Source organism: Zeugodacus cucurbitae, chromosome 2 (assembly GCF_028554725.1).
Source record: "Zeugodacus cucurbitae isolate PBARC_wt_2022May chromosome 2, idZeuCucr1.2, whole genome shotgun sequence".
Taxonomy (NCBI): Eukaryota; Metazoa; Arthropoda; class Insecta; order Diptera; family Tephritidae; genus Zeugodacus; species Zeugodacus cucurbitae.
In genome coordinates, this window is record NC_071667.1 from 48,461,708 (window position 1) to 48,479,646 (window position 17,939).

Consider the following 17,939-nt stretch of genomic DNA (forward strand, 5'->3'; position numbering starts at 1 on the left):
ATAAGAATATTTTTTATTATGAGCGAATTTTTATTTTTGATCTTATATAAAATAACGTTACTACATTATAATGGTAAATTTATAAACGTCATACAATAAACAAATTAGCTAAATCGATCATTAATAAATTTTCGCGTTAAGATAATAATCATTTTGTCCATATATTCAAACCTTTTATTTGTTTTTCTTTAAATCCTCGCACTAAAATATCTGCCTCCCACCATGTTGGCAAGAATTGATTTAGTCTTCTGCAAGTATAATCGCTATTCCTCTTTTCACTGTCACTGTCGTTTATATTAAGGCACATCACCCCTTCAAACACTTCAATTTCCTTACAACAATTTAAAGCCACTTTATCATTGTCGTTTGGGAATGGCGTGTGCTGCAAGTGAAAATGAATTTCCTTACAACTTGGAGGCAATTGATAGGTATCTTTGGGTAGTAATTGTGCCTTTGAACATGTGTCCTTTACAATTCCTGGTTCACATAACAATTCCAGTTCAAGATATAAGTTTGTTGGACAAAGATTATGTGAGAAAATACTATAGAGATCTTCGCTGGTCAAAAGTGAACTGTAAAATAATCAATTAATTTATTTTATATGTGACTATTAAATGTTTAATTTTTACGCACATTAAAGTTTGATTTAGACGAGCATTTGGAATACGGTGTTGGTTATGGAAATGCAGTCGCGATATTGAATCGGTTGGTATGTGTATGGTGTATGCTTCCTTTGCTGTAAACGTAGTTGGACCGAAGAGAAATCTTAAACAGCGAACGTTATTACTGACAAAAGATTTTCTAATGAGCTATAAGGTTAGAAATAGTGAATGATAAAGCTATGATTTTATTGAATTTTTACAGACCTCCCGCATTGCACTTATTGCCTCTTTTGTTTGAAGAGCCTGTTCCCTTTGTCGCTCCAATTGATAAGAGTGGAGCGTGTTTACAGCCTGTGCAGAATTCGGGCAAATTTCGATGCCGCCATTAGCAATACCTTCTACTTCATCTGACCATAACCCGACATAATATTTGTAAGTGTTGTAAACAAATGGGATTTGATTTCGTTGGAATAGCAGGAACTCCAGAATTGAGTTCACTACGTCAGCAGTTGAGCCTGCAGTTAGAACGTCCACTTCAATATTTAAGTTCAATTGTTTTGTTGGCGGCATTTTCGTATTTGAAATTAAAAAATTTAATCACAGATTTGAAACAGAACTAAATATGAGATACAAATTAATCAGTGCTTCCAGATCGTAGAGAGAAAATGCTGAAAGTAACAAAAAAATTCAAAAGGTTACCGGATCGTTCATACAATGAATTGATTCAGGGGATAACGCTACCGATACACGTGAAAGAACTTGCTTTCAAGTTGTTAATTAATTGTCAAAATTGGCATAAATTGAATGCCATGACGTAGGCTGCAGGCAACTTAATATTCAATTATTGTTACAGAGATGCCGTCGAGAGATGGATTCTTAAGTCTTTATTTTTAAATTAATCTGTAGATATGTCGGAAGATTCATATTCCATAAAATGCATTGTTTGTGTACAATTTCGTAAAAGGGAATAATTCACTTATTTCAACTTTATTGAGCATCGATTTTAAAATTTGAATAGTTGTAATTTGAAAATTAGACAACTCTGCACTCAGCTGATCATTTCTTGATCATCAACTTGAAACACTTCTTGCTCGTAAAAATTGAAAGCAAGATGGCTTTCAAGTTCGCAAAGTGTGAGTGTGTGGAATCTTGAAAGCAATTTCTTTCCCGAGTAACGTCCGGGTTAATAAAAATTATTGACGCATAGCATATTGAAATGCCAGCAAATTCTGTATATACTTCTTCAAATTTTTGAGCTGAGTAATGTTAAGCTCTAAATGCATGGAAATGTGCATAAAACATAGTCACTAAGCCTTAAGCGTATTTATTAAATAAAACACCAATTAGTATTATCTTTTTATTTTAATAGTGCCAGTAATATATTAAATATAATTTAAAATATATCATATTTCCAGTAAATTATTATAAAAATTCTTACTTCCTATTTATTAAGCATACTTTGAATAATTCATGAATCATCATTTAACAACATTTATGTAACAACTCTGTAGTTTCTCATTTGATTAATGTAAATTTTGTAGTTTCCTATGTGGCAACGCCATTCGTCACTTGTTCGCTTCATCGGTGCTGTTGATTTCAAAACTTTTTATTCTGTGATTTGCATAATTTCGCGTTAACTAACTGGTCATATTCATTGCTTTTACTTATTTTACTTAATTGATTACTAATTTAACAATGGAAAAGAAACCTTCGGTTCTGATATTGGGAGGTAAGTAAACATAATAAATATAAAAATAAAAACAGTTTTCTGAAAGTTGTGTTCCCTGCCTAGATTTCGGCAGAGAACTCATTTCTTGACCATGAACTCATCTGATATATGTCTTTTGTTTTATATTGATATGTTCTTGTTTTAACCTTCCCCACGAATATAGGGTGTGGATTCATTGGGCGTAATATGGTTACTTATTTGGTAGAAAATGATTTGACTGATGAAATCCGTGTAGTGGATAAAACGCCTCCACAAATGGCTTGGCTGAATGAGCGGCATAATCAAGCTTTTGATAACAAGAAAGTGGAATTTTGCAGCGCTAATCTTATAAATGCCGGTTAGTATACAATACATATACAGATTTGCATATTGCTGTGAGTCATACATATGTGCGAACGAACAACCCACACAATTTGTATGCACGCCGCGATAAACTTAGTGTAAGCGCTTCTATGTAACATTCTTTAATAAGCTTGCATATTTTTCGAAACTAACTATATGTACATCATCTCTAGCGTCTTGTAAGAATGCTTTCGCCCCACACCCAATAACAGGACGTACGTGGGATATCGTATTCAACTGTGCAGCAGAGACACGTCCAAATCAAACAGAAGCTGTGTACAAAGAAGGAATACTCAAATTAAGTATGAATTGCGCCAACGAAGCAGCAAACGTAAAAGTGAAGCGATTAATCGAGCTAAGTTCCGGTTGCGTGAACAGTTCGGAAAAGGTGGCACAAAAGGAAGATTGTAAGCAAGAGCCGTGGACTTGTGTGGCTAAACAAAAGCTAAAAGTCGAGCGCGAGCTTGAAACACTAAGTGAAGTGTTGGATTATACGGTTGTGAGACTACCAGTCGTATATGGGTTAGGAGATAAGCGCTACTTGAGTAAGTATACTTTCATAAGTTTCGATAACAATTTCCACACATACGCTTAAAAATAATTTTTTTCATACATTCGTATTTTTGTATTGCTTACAGTGCCTCGCATAATTGTGGCTGCAATATACAAGTATTTAAATGAGTGCATGAAGTTGCTGTGGAATGAGTCTATGCGACTGAATACTGTACATGTGGATGACGTTTGTGCGGCTATGTGGTTTTTAGCACTTAACCCAGCTGCTGCTGGTGAAATATACAACATTGTTGATGATGCTGATTCAACACAAGGAACCATAAGTGATATATTATCAGATGTGTTTTCAATAAATGTTGATTACTTTGGCGTGGTCATGTCGAATTTGACAAAGGTACGTAAATTTTCTCATTTATCACAGTGTTTTATTCCTTAAAGAAAACAAATTTGCTTTTAATCAACTGCAGTTAAGCCTCTCAGATACGGTGAGTGATGTAAATGATAAACACATGACGCCATGGGCGGAGATTTGTCAAAAGAATGAACTCAACAATACACCTTTAACGCCATATTTAGACGAAGAGCAATTGTATCACAAACACTTATATTTAGATAATACAAAACTGAAGACTGCAGGATATGTGCTGAAGGTGCCTAAGTTAACACGTGATCATGTAATAGAAATTATTGAAGACTACACAAAACAAAAACTATTTCCAAAATCTCTAATGATTTAAACTTCATCTCTACCAGTTTGGTACTTAATTGAGTAACTTCAAAAAGATATGTGAATTAAATCAATTAAAATACTTAAAATATTTGTAAACCATATGAACTCAAGTTATGAAATTTTAACGGGAGTTATTCAAAACTGATATTAATGTAACAATTAAAGACATTGTATGCCCTAAGTTCTTTATGTACACATTTATTGTACGTCGCCGATATGATCTAAAGTGTACTTATAGTATTACTGTAAAGTAAGATTTTAAAATTGAAGACTAAAACGAATTTTAATGTTTTACGTATATATGTATTCGTATCTAATCACATAATTGCTATATCGAAACAATTTTATATAGATGATATTTTACAATAAGCAATAATGCTTTGTCATATTTTGTGCCAAAATAAAATAAACATGGAAACTTAATAGCTATTTGGTATTCTTAAGAATTATCATCGGATTAATTATGCTGTTGTGGTAGTGAATATCGGTCCACTGTTTGGTGACAAGTTGAGTATTGAGGAGGACAAAGAAACGAGATGTTTTGATGGGTCGGGCCACAAGAAAAGTGGTGTTGGATAAGTAATTTTGATTATACTTGCAAATAAGTGGTTGGAATTGGGAGATTGTTGAACACAAATATTTGGTCGCTGGTCAATTCTGGATGTGTAGGAGTTTATACGAAATTTATCAGCAGTAAGTAAGCCTCACGAAATCAAGTGAAAATATGTTTGATCAGCAATTTTGACGTATATACGCATATATACACTTACTAATAAATCCAATTTATTACATTTAATTTCCTATATTCTTTAAATAAATAAAAATAAAGATATTAACATAAATATTAAATAAGGGATTTACATTTCGAATAGATATTTAAATGACTGTAAAAATGGCTGGACAAAATAATGAGTACATCAGATATCTGTGAATGAAAATATGTACTAGTTTCAGTTTACTGTGCCCTATTTGATTTTTTCTTAGTCCTTTCATCAGTATCCAGTATATCCACTATTATTTTCAATTACTTTTCGTTGTGGCATTCTGGAGATAAGTTTGCGGAACGTATTAATTGGAATCTCATACCAGGATTTTTCAACAAAATTTCATAACTGGTCCTTATTCCCAAACGATTTTCAACTGGAACCCATTCATGATGTCTATAATATGATGTATTGATCCTACACCATACCATTCAAATTTGGCCCAGACCATTTTGTTGCCGCTACCATGTTTAACGGCATTTTTTTTGAACCATGAATCCAACTATTTGACTTTCGGAGGGGGAACATTCCATGTGGCATCATTCCCAAACAAATTAATTTTTGTTTCGTCGCTCCAGAATATATCGCGGTACTTTTCTTCGCCACCTGAGCAAGATCAATTTCCACAATTTTTCTCGAATTCTAAACTCACCTTGAAATTTTTTTCGCAATGAAGATATTATGTTACCAATAATGAAATAATTTTTGAAGATATGAAGGGGTTCTTTTTAGCGAGAGTGACAACATCTGTTGTTATTAATGTCTTTTTTTTACCGCGAGTTTTAGCTATATTTTTAACCTTTAGGCAATTATGCACTAAATACAATGAACACCTTTGTTTTTGCGATATTTCGAAGACTTTGGCTCTCTTTTCTGAGGACATTTTTCTACTCCTTTGCAGTGCAATGCTTATTTCTACTCACTTCAAATTTTAATGCTTTATTACTTTATATACATATATCAGACATCAGCATACATACATACATATGTATATGATTTCGCAGGGTTCTATTTCCATTAAGTCAAATCATAAAAGCACAATATTTGAGTTTTTTATTTATTGTTTTGTTTTTAATATATTTAGAGTTAAAATGTTATCGTGATACAGCTCATAATTCTATATACTCCATTCTCTTTCCTTTCATAAATCAATTTACAATAAAATGCATTGCTTCACTTTTTAAAACTTAAAGTTAAATATCAACACAAAACTACTTTAAAAACAGAAGATAACATGAATTATTATTAATACAGCGCCATTAGGTCGGTTCTTTATGGGGAAATAAACTACAGCTAGTACATTTAAGAGTTAATGAATAACATCGAAAATTTAGCGCCGCGTAGCACCCGAAGTGGCAACCAAGATGTGTTCGGAAGCCACTTTTTACAGTTTTATGCGTATTTATAGAGTTTTCGCTTGTCGCACATATGAATGTTGAATTACACTTAAGAAGATTGGCAGGATGTTGACATTAGTTTACATTTAACGAACATTTAATTTGGTGAAATTTATTTTCCATATTCGATTTCCTCCAATTACAAACGCATTGAACAAATTGATATTACAAACACTAATGGTTTTGTTTACGTTTTGGTTTTTGGTTTTTGGAGTGTGTGTGAGTGAGTTTAATATACGTATGTTTATTTTATAATATTTATTTGATAGCTGAATGATGCGTCTTTGCTTTACTGTTTGCTCCATGCTTAAGATTAATTAAGTGTTAATGCGTAGACTCAAATACGTAGCGCTTAGAAAGCCAAACCAGCGTCGCGATAGGTGGTGAAGATCTTTTCAATGGAATTCACATAAGCGGCGGTTCTCAAGTCCAGACCCAAGTTGTATTTCATGGCGGTCTTCATGATGGCACGCGCCGAACGCTCCATGGTGTAATCCAAACCGGAGTGCACGATATCCTTCTCAGAGGCACCAGAGATGCGCTTCTGGAATGCTTCTGATGGAGTTACGGGGATACGGCCACCGACACGACCGAAACGACGTTCCAAGGATTCCTGTACGGATTCTATATTGAAGAATAGCGAAATATACGGGAATTAGTATAATTTGTATATTTCATTAGTACAAATAACTGTTAAAGCACAAAAGCAAACAGTATAAGTATGAGGTATGCAATTGGAATAACTGACAGACTAAAGACTAGCGTTAGTTAAGCAAAAAAAAAGGAGTTTTCTTTAAGTATAGTACGTACATTGTATTAATTCTCATAGCAAACTGAAAGCGTGTAATTGAATCAAACATTTCAAAAACAGTGCGGGTTTAACTAAAATTTGATTTTTAATAAAGCAATACATGCAGAGAGAGGGTCTAGCGTTTAGGTTCGGGGAAAAGGGGAAAGAGAAGTATGCTGTCTCTTGTGGATCAAGCAAACATGATTGCATGTAATAAAATAAGCACACACAATTTTGACAATTTATCTACTAAATCGACATAAGGAGATTGTTAAACTCGAAATTTCTTCGGCACTACAAATGACGCGGAGGATATAAAATATTTACATATACAACATACAACATAAGAAAAATTGAAAAGGTTTAGACAAAAAATGAGTTCGAGATATGAGATGATGCAAAGAGTAAAAAAGAAGAACTGTACCGTCTAAAACAAATCTTTCAATTGATTGTTGGACTGAGGCTAAATTCGTAATAGAAAAACGGAAAAAGAAAAACACAAATTACTTATTGGTGAAAATTTGGAAATTGTTTAAGAGTATTGATTGGTTAAATGAGTCCTATTTTATATGTGTACAGTGTGTTTCGAATGGTATATATTATTGCAAAGTTTATGTAAAACGAGCAACGAAATTTAAGTTTTGTAAAACGGGAAAAATTATTAAATATTTGGAAAGTAAATTTAAAAATATTTGCCAAACAAAAAAAATTAAATAGAAGCGAGGAAACTCATGATCAGATATTACAGTCGAACCTCGATAAATTAAATGTACATGGATGGATTTAATGATAGAAAAATTAAAATAACTACTCTTTCATAAAATTAAGATATATATATATGTATATATATATATATAAAGAATAAACATATTCATATGATATTTAGAGTTTAAATAAACTACTCTAAATTTTATTATCAAACCATAAACACACAATGTATCGAATTTCGACTGTATTGATTCAACATCATTATGAAAGTTTTATCTATAATATTTAAGATATATAAATGTAATCAATGAATTTGAAATTTGGAAAACATTAACACCTTATTAGAATAGTTCAATCAATCATGGGTGAGTGCGCTCTGATTGTAAATAATAGAGAAAGAAATATGTATGTAACAACAATATTAAAAATCAATCAATTTGAATTGAAACTAATGAAATAGTGCAAAATGCCAATCATTACTGCAGAAGCATATTGAGCACTTGCGTATGTACGCTAGCATTAAGAATAAATGTATGCTGCGCTCAGTGTTTATTTTATATTATTTATTTTTTTTTTTTTTTGTAATGCAATGGCTTATAAATCAGTGGTAATGTTTGTCAATTAAAAAAGAAACCAGGAGAAACGGTAAATTTGTACTTACCCAAAAGATGATAGTTGGATTCACGTTCGTATTTGAATGTAAGACGACCGTATGAGACGTGGTTCAAGTTCTTCAGCCATTCAAAGAACGAAACGGTGACACCACCAGCGTTGATGTACAAATCGGGGATGACCAAAATGTTACGTTCGATCAAAATTTTATCGGCAGCTGGTGTGGTTGGGCCGTTGGCAGCCTCGGCAATGATCTACATATAAAAGGGAGATAAATTTATTAGAACACATTAAAAGCAAAACAATCAATTAATCCCAAAAGAATAGCCTCTGTGCTTACCTTAGCCTGGATTTTGTGAGCATTTTCGCTGGTGATGACCTTCTCAACAGCAGCTGGCACAAAGATGTCGCATGGTTCGAACATCAAGTTCTCACCTTCGTAGGGCTTGGCGCCAGGGAAACCGACAATCGTGCCGTGTTCGTTCTTGTAGTCTTCCAATTCCTTGGGGTCAATACCTTCTGAGTTGTAGATGGAGCCATCGTGCTCAATGATACCGACGCAGGTGGCGCCAGCACGTGTCAAGTAACGGCAAGTGTGGAGACCGACATTACCGAAACCTTGAACGATGAATGTCTTGCCGCCCCAACCGGGTGTAGTGCCTACAAAGCAAAAGCATATACACAGGTAAATAAAGCAAATTAAATGCTTTTAAAGTATTTTTTGTATACCAATCATGCTCATGTAGTTAGCCTCATTGATGAAGTTCTCGAGACCGTGGAAAACACCACGACCTGTAGCAGATACACGTCCATGGATACCACCTTGGTTGATGGGCTTTCCAGTTACACAAGCGTGTGCGTTAATATCCAAATGGCCAATGGTCTTGGCGTATGTATCGGCAATCCAGGACATTTCACGCTCTCCTGTACCCATATCGGGGGCTGGCACATCGACACCGGGTCCAATGAAACCCTTCTTGGCCAACTCAAGGGTGAAACGGCGGGTGATCTTCTCCAATTCATGTTCGGAGTACTCTTTAGGGTTGATCTTGAGACCAGCCTTGGCGCCACCGAATGGTACATCGACACAGGCGCACTTGAATGTCATCAGAGCAGACAAGGCTTTGACTTCATCACGTGAAACATCCAAAGAGAAACGGATACCTGCAAGACAATATTAATTTGCGATCAATAAGAATCGAATGCATTGAAAATCAATCATTTAGAAAAAGAAAAAAAAATTATTTACGGACGAGAAACTAATCTCACTCGCAATCGTAAAAATAAAGATAATACACAATATGTTTATATGTATATCACTACTTATCTTGGTTATAATAAAACCAAATTTGTTGCCATTGTTATGCCTGCCTGCTATTTTGTTAAAGTACTTGTCTCACGTATTATGCAATTTCACTTTTCACATTATTAATCATACAGTTAAAAATACATAATAAGTACAACATGCAGAAATAATCCGCAAAACCGTGAGCTAAATGTAACACATACGCCTTGTTGGACGGTGGCCAAACGTTGTATTCGTATTTTACACAGAACAGTCATTTGGTCAAATGTGCACATGCAGCCACAAGAAAGGGAATTCAAGGTTTTCGTGACGACGTTCAGTTTCTATTCAATCAATTGAAAGCATTTCGCAGGTGTTGCAAGCCTGATGCAAGATCTAGCATACAGCCAAAGCACGAGACGGCGGAAAGCACCAAAAATATCAATTCTATTTCAGCGCTTCAGAAAAAAATTAAATTCTAAACTTGAAAATAAGCTACAAATTTAGGTTGTATTAGTTTTATATATGCCAGAGTTAGTTAAACGGTATCTCTAATTTCTTACAATAATACTATTTTGTTTGTTTGCTTTTATTCTTCGTAGATTATGTATAAGTACTGTTTTCTTAAAAAAAATTCAGCTTTCTTGGCGACTAGATAAGAAATATGGAGCACAGCAGAATTATTCGATTTCGAATGAATTTATTGTGTAAGAGTATGTGTGTACACACATGCATATGTGAGTACATATGTAGATAAGTGTATATGATTAAATTAGTTATTTCCGATAACTGTGGCCAAATAAAAGAAACCCAAAGATTATTTTAGTTTTTAGGGAAGTAAATTATATATTTTTAATATTACTTCTATATACGCCTGATGAATATGAATTTACTCGAATTCATCTATAACTGACAGTTTTCTTTTCGATGATTTTTTAAAAGGATAATGAAACTTCTTGCATTTTTAGTTTTTATTTCAATACTAATACATAATAAAACAGTTAAAGTTTTCATAGCATTTGTATATAGGCGGGAATATTTTTATTACAAATACTACAATTGATTTGAAACTCATAAAATAATAAAACACGATAAAAGCTTGTGATAACAATAATATTGTTAAAGAAGAAAATAAAATATATGTATATTGGCTTAATGGGTTTTTTAAAGTCCACCCAATTCGATAAATAATTTATATTTTGAAACTTTTCTATCTTTACAAAACAACCGCTTCACAATGTCCATATACTGGCATTGTTCCTTAGACCGAAGCGATCTAATTTTTTTTAACTGTTTTCTTAGTATTAGTGTAGTGTAGTATATAGTATAGCATTTAAACATACATATTTACATTTCGTATGCCTATACATATGTATCTAGGTCCCATAACAACAATCCGGTGATAAACATAATATTCCTTGATTATTTGTTGTAACTTTTCATTTTTGCAAACTTCAAGATAAACGTTAAAACAAACAGAATTATCTAACAGAATCTACGTACTAATTAAAAGTAGAATATGAAAAACGAAAAAGATGAATTGAAGAAAAATAATTAAAAATGGCAAAAAATACAAATAAGATAATAATAATGTGTGTCTCCTTTAGTGTTTTCTGATAATTTATTATGTATATATGCCGCATATATATGTACACATGTGAATAGCCTAAACCTATTTTCTACCATGAGATATGCGAAAAAATAACAAAAGCACATTCAAGTTAATATATAATTCAAAAAATAAATAAGTCGTATGATCAAAACAACACTTTTTAACACATATGAAATATTCTCAAAACAGCAAATTGTTTAAGTAAATCTCATTTAGCAAAAATCAAAACAGCTTAAAAATAGTTAACACAAACAACACTGTGCTGACGACTTTTTGGCATGTTTCAAGATCGTTGTTGCCAGGTACATACATATGTACATAACGAGGAATATTATCAGTGCACATACATAATATAAAATTTTTAAGTATACATGTACCTAAGTGGATGTTGAAGAGGGGCTCGTTTTGCGAGCATTCTAGGAGGCGTGTACGTGCCATAAGCTTCAAGAGATTAGTTCACTTTTTGTGAGGATACGGAATGTGGAACGCAATAATATAATATATATTTATGATCATTATTTTGCTAACATTCGTATCTAATGTTTAATAGACAAGAATGCCGGGAGAGTGTCAACAGCTGTCGTCAAGTCAACCGGCGTACAGTTGTGTGTCTCAACTAGTTGCTGTGGTTGCATATATATATGTACATATGTATATATAAGTAGTGGTTTTGTTTAGTTCGGTAGCGTACAACAGGTTTGGTCGTCAGGTGACTGCGGGCGAGCGAATTTAGAATTTTTAAATATTTTTTTTTTTTTTTTGAACTGAATAACAAAGAAACTATACGTACGTTATGGGTACATACATATGGGTACATACAATTCTATTTACTTGCTTGTAGATTAGAAGTTGGTGTACGAAATCAGAATTGTTAGATTTTAAGGTTAATTACGTGACGCGTATGCGAACTGTTTTTATGGCGAGCACCTATTATAAATATGTATGTATGTATACTTATTGCTGATGACGCTTTCACGAAATTGGCTAACCAATCACACAAGAAAATCTGGCTATACATGCTAAATACTAAATGCGCGCTGTTGCCATCGCGGCATCTTATAAGAAAATAAAAACACATATTTAAGTCGCGTGTTTTAAGTCATACCGGTTACAAATTAAAAAGCAGTTCAATAACAAACTTGATTTTAATATTATTATTTTCTTTATTTGTTATTTTTTTTATTTGTATATGGATGCATAAGTATGTATAACACGTCAATGTCACAGCGTGCAACCGATTAGGATATTTTACGAATAATTAGAATTGACATGTTCTGTGACGGGGGTAGACCACTGAGCATCATAACCACATCTTAGTAATAAATTAACTATTTAATGTACTCGTATGAATGAATATTAAACTAAATCACTAAATTTAAAATTTAAGTTTATTTTTCGTTAGTTTTTTATGTTTTATAAAGTCAAGGAACCCAAACGTAACCTCAATACATATGTTTTTAAATAATTATGATTTTGTATCACATATGTTTCTATACAAATACTATTAAAATTAAAATTTAAATAAGAGATCTGTAGATACAGTATGTACAAAACAGTTGTTATATTTACTATTCCTAGTTATAATATTAAAATTCATTAAGGGACCGAAGCAGTTATAATTTCTTTAACTAATGTGAGAACGAAAGTGAAACCATTTAAAATCAGCAGAAAACATAAGGCTTTGCTTTAGAAAAAATAATGTTATAAACATTTGTGTATTTATGTAGACCGAAATGAGAACTCAAGGGCACTTGAGTAGATTCAACAATTGATAGTGTTATCACTGACAAATCTTAAATGTATGTTTACATACATGTAAACTTATAAAATACATATAATTAAACTCAGTAATCAAACTTTCTTTGCTGTTCTTTTAATTTGGGTTGAAAAAATTAATTAGTACACAAAATGGAGCATTATGTTATAACAACAACAAACAAAAAACGTAACGTACTTAATAACGTAACTAGTCGCCAGCAAGCTCTTCTAGTCTCAGTCGTATTGTATACGAATACGATACCATACCAATCAAATTGAAAAACTTAAATAATCGATGATGACATAAGCGTTCTGTGAGGACAACGTGACATCGGACACTCCAAATCCTCATGTTTATACACTACTTGTTGACTGCTATTTGTTGTTGCAAGTACGAAGTGGCAATTTGCAACAGGCGCAATTTAAATTCATTTGAATACATATCTATGTATGAATTCGATAGAAATATGTATTCAAACTACACAGTATACTTTGCACAAGGCTTAAATTTTTATTATAGCAAAATAAATTTTAATAATGAATGAAAGTAATGTCATTAGAAAAGTGCTTCAATTAAAAGTCGCACACTAATTTAAATATTATATGAACATTTTTTATTAGTTTAAATAAAAATGTTAAATAAATTGTTTATTATTTCAACGGTTTTCTGGTGCTAGTAAATATTTAATTGTTATATCAGCTTCAATGCATAAATAATGTTATATGAATACATTTATTTCTTTAAATACATATGGTACTAATTATTTTTTAATTCTACGCAATAAAGGCGGTAAACAATTAACAATAAATATAAAAGTCATAATAATTGAATAATAATAAATAATTGTTTACTATAATTTAATGGAGTGTAACTAACTCTTATTACAGAGATTATTTCCATTTCAATAAACTAATAAAAAACAAACAATAATATATGAAACTCTAATGAAGTTGCATGCATAGAAGTTATATATGCATTTATAAACATAAGGAATTTATATTTAATAATGCGAAACTAATGTATTTTTTATTAACAAATTTTACGTTAATAATGTCTTATAAGCATTTAGTCGAAAATTGAATTATTACCGTATAAAAGTAAGCGTTCACTGCTAATCATTCATATGCAAGCGTTTATATTATAAAATTAGTATCCACATACATAGGTACATATGTGTATATGATTTTTACTTGTTATTTCGACTCAAAAACTTTATACACAAATAATGAAAACTGTTTATTGTAGTAACAAATAGAATCACAATAGCTTTCTAATTCATATAGCCACCATCCGTGCCATTTGCAAACATATGTATGTATGTATGAATATGTGAGTAAGGTTTTTAAACGATAAGAATAAATACAAATAAGTATGTATCAATTTTTTCGCCTAGCAATGTGTACCACATTAAATTTGTTGTCTTAAAAAATTATATAATAAAGTGCGCTTTAGTTGTTTGTTTAAATTCTAAAATTTCGATTTATTAAATCAATTAGGCAGCTGTTAAAAGGCGAAATAAGTGCTTTTTAATAGACTGTACAAAAAATGAAAATAAATAAAATTTTTTCAAGTGTCTTCATTGTTATCAAAGACATTCGTATTTAACGAAAAGGGGGCTTGGCAACAATTTCTTGGTTGTCAGCTGTGAAGGAATTCTACAAAAATAGGTAAACATGCCGAAAATCGCATGATCGAAAACAAACTACGCTATACGTTTACACATACACATGTATATGTGTACTATACATACATAAATCATAAAACATATTTATACAATATTTTTTAAGATAACGAACAATCGAACAATATCACGCTTAGCGACTGAATCCTCCTACCAAAGTGAGTATATTAAATTGCGTTAGTTCTGCTTGTTGTTTTCGATTTCCTAATCGTTTGTTTACTTATTGTGAATTTATGATAATGTTTTCAATTATCTCCCTCCATATACATACATATATGTTTTTTATGATACAGCACACTTCTGACCTCATCTATTTATTGAGTGTTTTGTGAAAGCTTTTTCTTTCATTTGGCACGTATAAGTGCCCAACAAGAAAGTTATTTATTTTAAATAATATATATATAATTGTTTGGTTTATTAAAAACATTTTCTAGGTATTTATAGAACAGTTATCACAATACTGTTTTTAATTTTTTTATTTTCAAGGTTAGATAAGGTTAATTACTCTTCAGTAGTTTTAGAACGGATATGAAGCCATAAAGTGTACGTGATACAACGACAAGTAGCTAATTAAATAATAATTAAAAACCGCCAAAAACTGCTTGGAGAGATTAATTCTAGAGGTCCAATGATGCAATTTTTTACAGATATTTCAGTGGGATTTGTCGAATACAGCTAACCAGCACTATATTAGTACAGTAGTTTTCCGAAATAACGAATATTCGTTTTAACGAAACCCGCTTATAACGAACAAGTAAATTTTTTACATAAGGTACCTTAAATAACGAATATCAGGGATTTGTAAGTACTCGGTTTAACGAACAATATGAAGAAGACATATGTAGAAAGAGTTAAAAATAAAATAAAATCGTGTAAGAACAGAATTAATGTGCAAAATTAAAAAATTAGTACAAAAATTTTGATTTAAATAGAAAAGCTTAAAATATTGATCAACACCAAGTAGAAGTATAAGTGTCGGAATTGGCCCATTTTGGAATATATGTATACTCTACAGAACGCCAGGAAGAAAAATATCCAAGAAAAAGGCCTAGAGCGCAAATAAGAACAATATCAAAGCAAATTGTATTGACTGAACTGAAGCGAACGGCGATTAATCAAGTTTTTAAATAGCTATAGAAATTTACGAGTTTTACTAATAATAAAAAATATTTTGATTTCGTATTACGTGATTTTGCTTCTTAAACACATCAGTTCTTTTAAGACAACATTTGAATTGTTCCATTATGGTTCTTATTTTTTTAACAAATAATATAATAATACAATTTATAAAACTGTAATTTACGGTTATTTAACTCATTTTTATTGAAAAACATACCTCTAAGTGAGTATTCGAATTAACGAAAAATTCGATGTAACGAATAGGCCTGACATAAAATGTATTCGCTATTTCGGAAAGTACTGTATTTGTTTTTCATTTTTTCAATTATTTAAAAAATATATATACATAATTATTTATATATGCAACAACTTTGATTAACGGTTTATTTTGTTGCCGGTATTATTTAAAGATTTCCAGTTTAAAGAGTATAATTTTATGTTATAATTAATTAAGAAAAAAGTAAAATAAGTTTTTTTACAAGACTAACTGATGAAATAAATATAATTATATGTTATAACTTATTCTACGAAAATTTAATTTGTAATTGTTTGTAATTAGTACATAGGTCTATACATGATAGTTGCAATCATGACTTTATAGATAAGCAATATTTTACAAATCAAATTATTGACAAATAAGAGGGTATGCAAGTACATACGCTCATACTAAACATGATTTCCTTTATTTTATATTTAATTATTCTTTAAGGTACTCACATACATTGTATATGAGCGAAATATTTAAAATAACCAGATGTAGCTTACATTGCACCTAAAAAGGAACAGTCAAGGCCAAGCCCATGTAATAGAAAAGCCACTTGAATGGCTTGAAAATAAATGCATTTAAACACCTTCCGCTAAGATGGCATGACCTGCAATATTATGCAACGTCACTAGAGTATCGACCAGAAGCACACAATTACGCATATCCACATGCAATGTAAACAAAAGTAGAGCATACTTATGTATGCAATCTAATAAATGAACACACAATTATATTTTAGAACACTCATGTGGATATACATATGTACATATTTATATATGTTTATGTAAAACCTACTATTAATATCGAGCAAAATTCTGTTTTTTAGCATACTATAACCACGAATGTGTTAAAATTGGTTGAACACTTTATTATAATAAATGTAAGTAAATTATTTATTTTGCCTGTTGCCTTCAAATGTGATTACATAAAAATGCTAGAATGTTTGAAATGTCTGGAGCTTACTTATTTAATTGTATTATATTCTTTATAGTATATTTCAGTTGACAGCAGAATACCATACGAAAGAATATGTTCCACGTTTTCTCTTTTTAAATTTGTTTCGCCTAGATTATGTTAAAATTTGTGTTTTACACTTACCGCCCTTGGTTGGTACACGATGGGTACTGTGTTGAGCACGGTAGCCGGTAATTAATTCATATTCGCCAGAATCGCGACGTAATGGGAAGGCAATTTCGATGATATGGTCACATGGTTGCATAAGCATCAAAATACCCTTGACCCTATTTTTCTTTTCCTCCAGCGAAAGTTTTCCTTTCATGTCATCAATAAGGCGGGTTTCGGCAATTTGACAACCACGGTGGAAGAAGTACTCCACCATGTCGAAGAAACGTGGGTCCTTGGCAGTGGGCACATCCTTCAAGCGTTCAGGGATTTGGTATTCAGCATAACCGCGAGTCTGTAAGGCTGCTGGTAAAGCCTTGACCAAAGTAGCAACTTCCTGCTGACGGACAGCGGCCTGACGTGCTAAGTTTTTCAATTGATACATTCTCTTATGTGTTGTACTCTCAACAATCCAAAAATACTAGTTCTAGTTTATTCAGTTAGACCTGCACAACCGTTTGCAAACCGACCCCGCGACAAACTGATCGAAATAACGTTCCGTCGCCAAATTTTCTTTTCTTTTCGGATTATTTAAATGCTTCGGATTGCTCGCCTCGCCTTTGTTTGGTGTGTTTTGTTTTATTGACAGATTGGGGAATAGATAACAAAAGGTGTTGGAGCATAAACGAACGCGGGAAACGAAAACTTTGGAGCAGTCAAAACGGCTGTTTCAATTTGACATTTTACATTCGTTGGCATTCTGTTGGGTATGTTCAATGTACAATATGTGCTCTTCCATTAATTGTTGGCCATTCTATTTCTGAATACTTAGTAATAAACAAACGCTATTGAGCTAAGTAACATAATAATACGTTGTAAATTAAAAATATATGATAATAATTTTTAATTATCCGTTAATTTGGCTTATCAAATTTGCCATATTAAAAAGGCGTTAATTCTGAAATGCAC

At 31.8% G+C, this 17,939-nt stretch overlaps 3 protein-coding genes across 4 annotated transcripts; 1 reads left to right on the forward strand and 2 right to left on the reverse strand.

The window, feature by feature from the left end:
• Positions 1-7: 7 nt before the first annotated feature.
• On the reverse strand, positions 8-1,278 carry LOC105218133 (uncharacterized). The gene is made up of 3 exons (XM_011193515.3): positions 867-1,278; positions 634-809; positions 8-572 (listed from the first exon to the last, which is right to left on the reverse strand). The coding sequence occupies exons 1-3, from the start codon at positions 1,170-1,172 to the stop codon at positions 149-151; spliced, it is 906 nt and encodes a 301-aa protein (XP_011191817.2). The 5' UTR covers positions 1,173-1,278; the 3' UTR covers positions 8-148.
• An 875-nt stretch (positions 1,279-2,153) lies between these two features.
• Positions 2,154-4,339, forward strand: LOC105218135 (uncharacterized). Its single transcript, XM_011193516.3, has 5 exons — positions 2,154-2,331; positions 2,495-2,668; positions 2,847-3,218; positions 3,312-3,580; positions 3,654-4,339. The coding sequence occupies exons 1-5, from the start codon at positions 2,298-2,300 to the stop codon at positions 3,921-3,923; spliced, it is 1,119 nt and encodes a 372-aa protein (XP_011191818.1). The 5' UTR covers positions 2,154-2,297; the 3' UTR covers positions 3,924-4,339.
• A 1,384-nt stretch (positions 4,340-5,723) lies between these two features.
• Positions 5,724-17,569, reverse strand: Gdh_2 (glutamate dehydrogenase, mitochondrial). 2 transcript variants are annotated; one of them, XM_011193517.3, is made up of 6 exons: positions 17,007-17,569; positions 8,917-9,351; positions 8,528-8,847; positions 8,237-8,441; positions 7,292-7,330; positions 5,724-6,701 (listed from the first exon to the last, which is right to left on the reverse strand). In XM_011193517.3, the coding sequence occupies exons 1-6, from the start codon at positions 17,413-17,415 to the stop codon at positions 6,430-6,432; spliced, it is 1,680 nt and encodes a 559-aa protein (XP_011191819.1). In that variant the 5' UTR covers positions 17,416-17,569; the 3' UTR covers positions 5,724-6,429. The 2 variants fall into 2 exon arrangements, with proteins under 2 accessions (XP_011191819.1, XP_011191820.1); XM_011193518.3 differs by lacking the exon at positions 7,292-7,330 and having other exon boundaries at positions 17,007-17,561.
• Positions 17,570-17,939: the final 370 nt, after the last annotated feature.

Excerpts from the sequence above, each read along its gene's own strand:
- LOC105218133 (XM_011193515.3), bottom strand. The coding sequence starts at position 1,172 with ATGCCGCCAACAAAACAATTGAACTTAAATATTGAAGTGGACGTTCTA. Across the intron at positions 810-866 it reads CAATAAGTGCAATGCGGGAG|CTCATTAGAAAATCTTTTGT; the intron begins GTCTGTAAAAAT and ends CTAACCTTATAG. Across the intron at positions 573-633 it reads CGTCTAAATCAAACTTTAAT|TTCACTTTTGACCAGCGAAG; the intron begins GTGCGTAAAAAT and ends ATTATTTTACAG.
- LOC105218135 (XM_011193516.3), top strand. The coding sequence starts at position 2,298 with ATGGAAAAGAAACCTTCGGTTCTGATATTGGGAG. Across the intron at positions 2,669-2,846 it reads CGCTAATCTTATAAATGCCG|CGTCTTGTAAGAATGCTTTC; the intron begins GTTAGTATACAA and ends CATCATCTCTAG. Across the intron at positions 3,581-3,653 it reads TCATGTCGAATTTGACAAAG|TTAAGCCTCTCAGATACGGT; the intron begins GTACGTAAATTT and ends AATCAACTGCAG.
- Gdh_2 (XM_011193517.3), bottom strand. The coding sequence starts at position 17,415 with ATGTATCAATTGAAAAACTTAGCACGTCAGGCCGCTGTCCGTCAGCAG. Across the intron at positions 8,848-8,916 it reads TAACTACATGAGCATGATTG|GCACTACACCCGGTTGGGGC; the intron begins GTATACAAAAAA and ends TTTGCTTTGTAG. Across the intron at positions 8,442-8,527 it reads CTCACAAAATCCAGGCTAAG|ATCATTGCCGAGGCTGCCAA; the intron begins GTAAGCACAGAG and ends TTTTATATGTAG.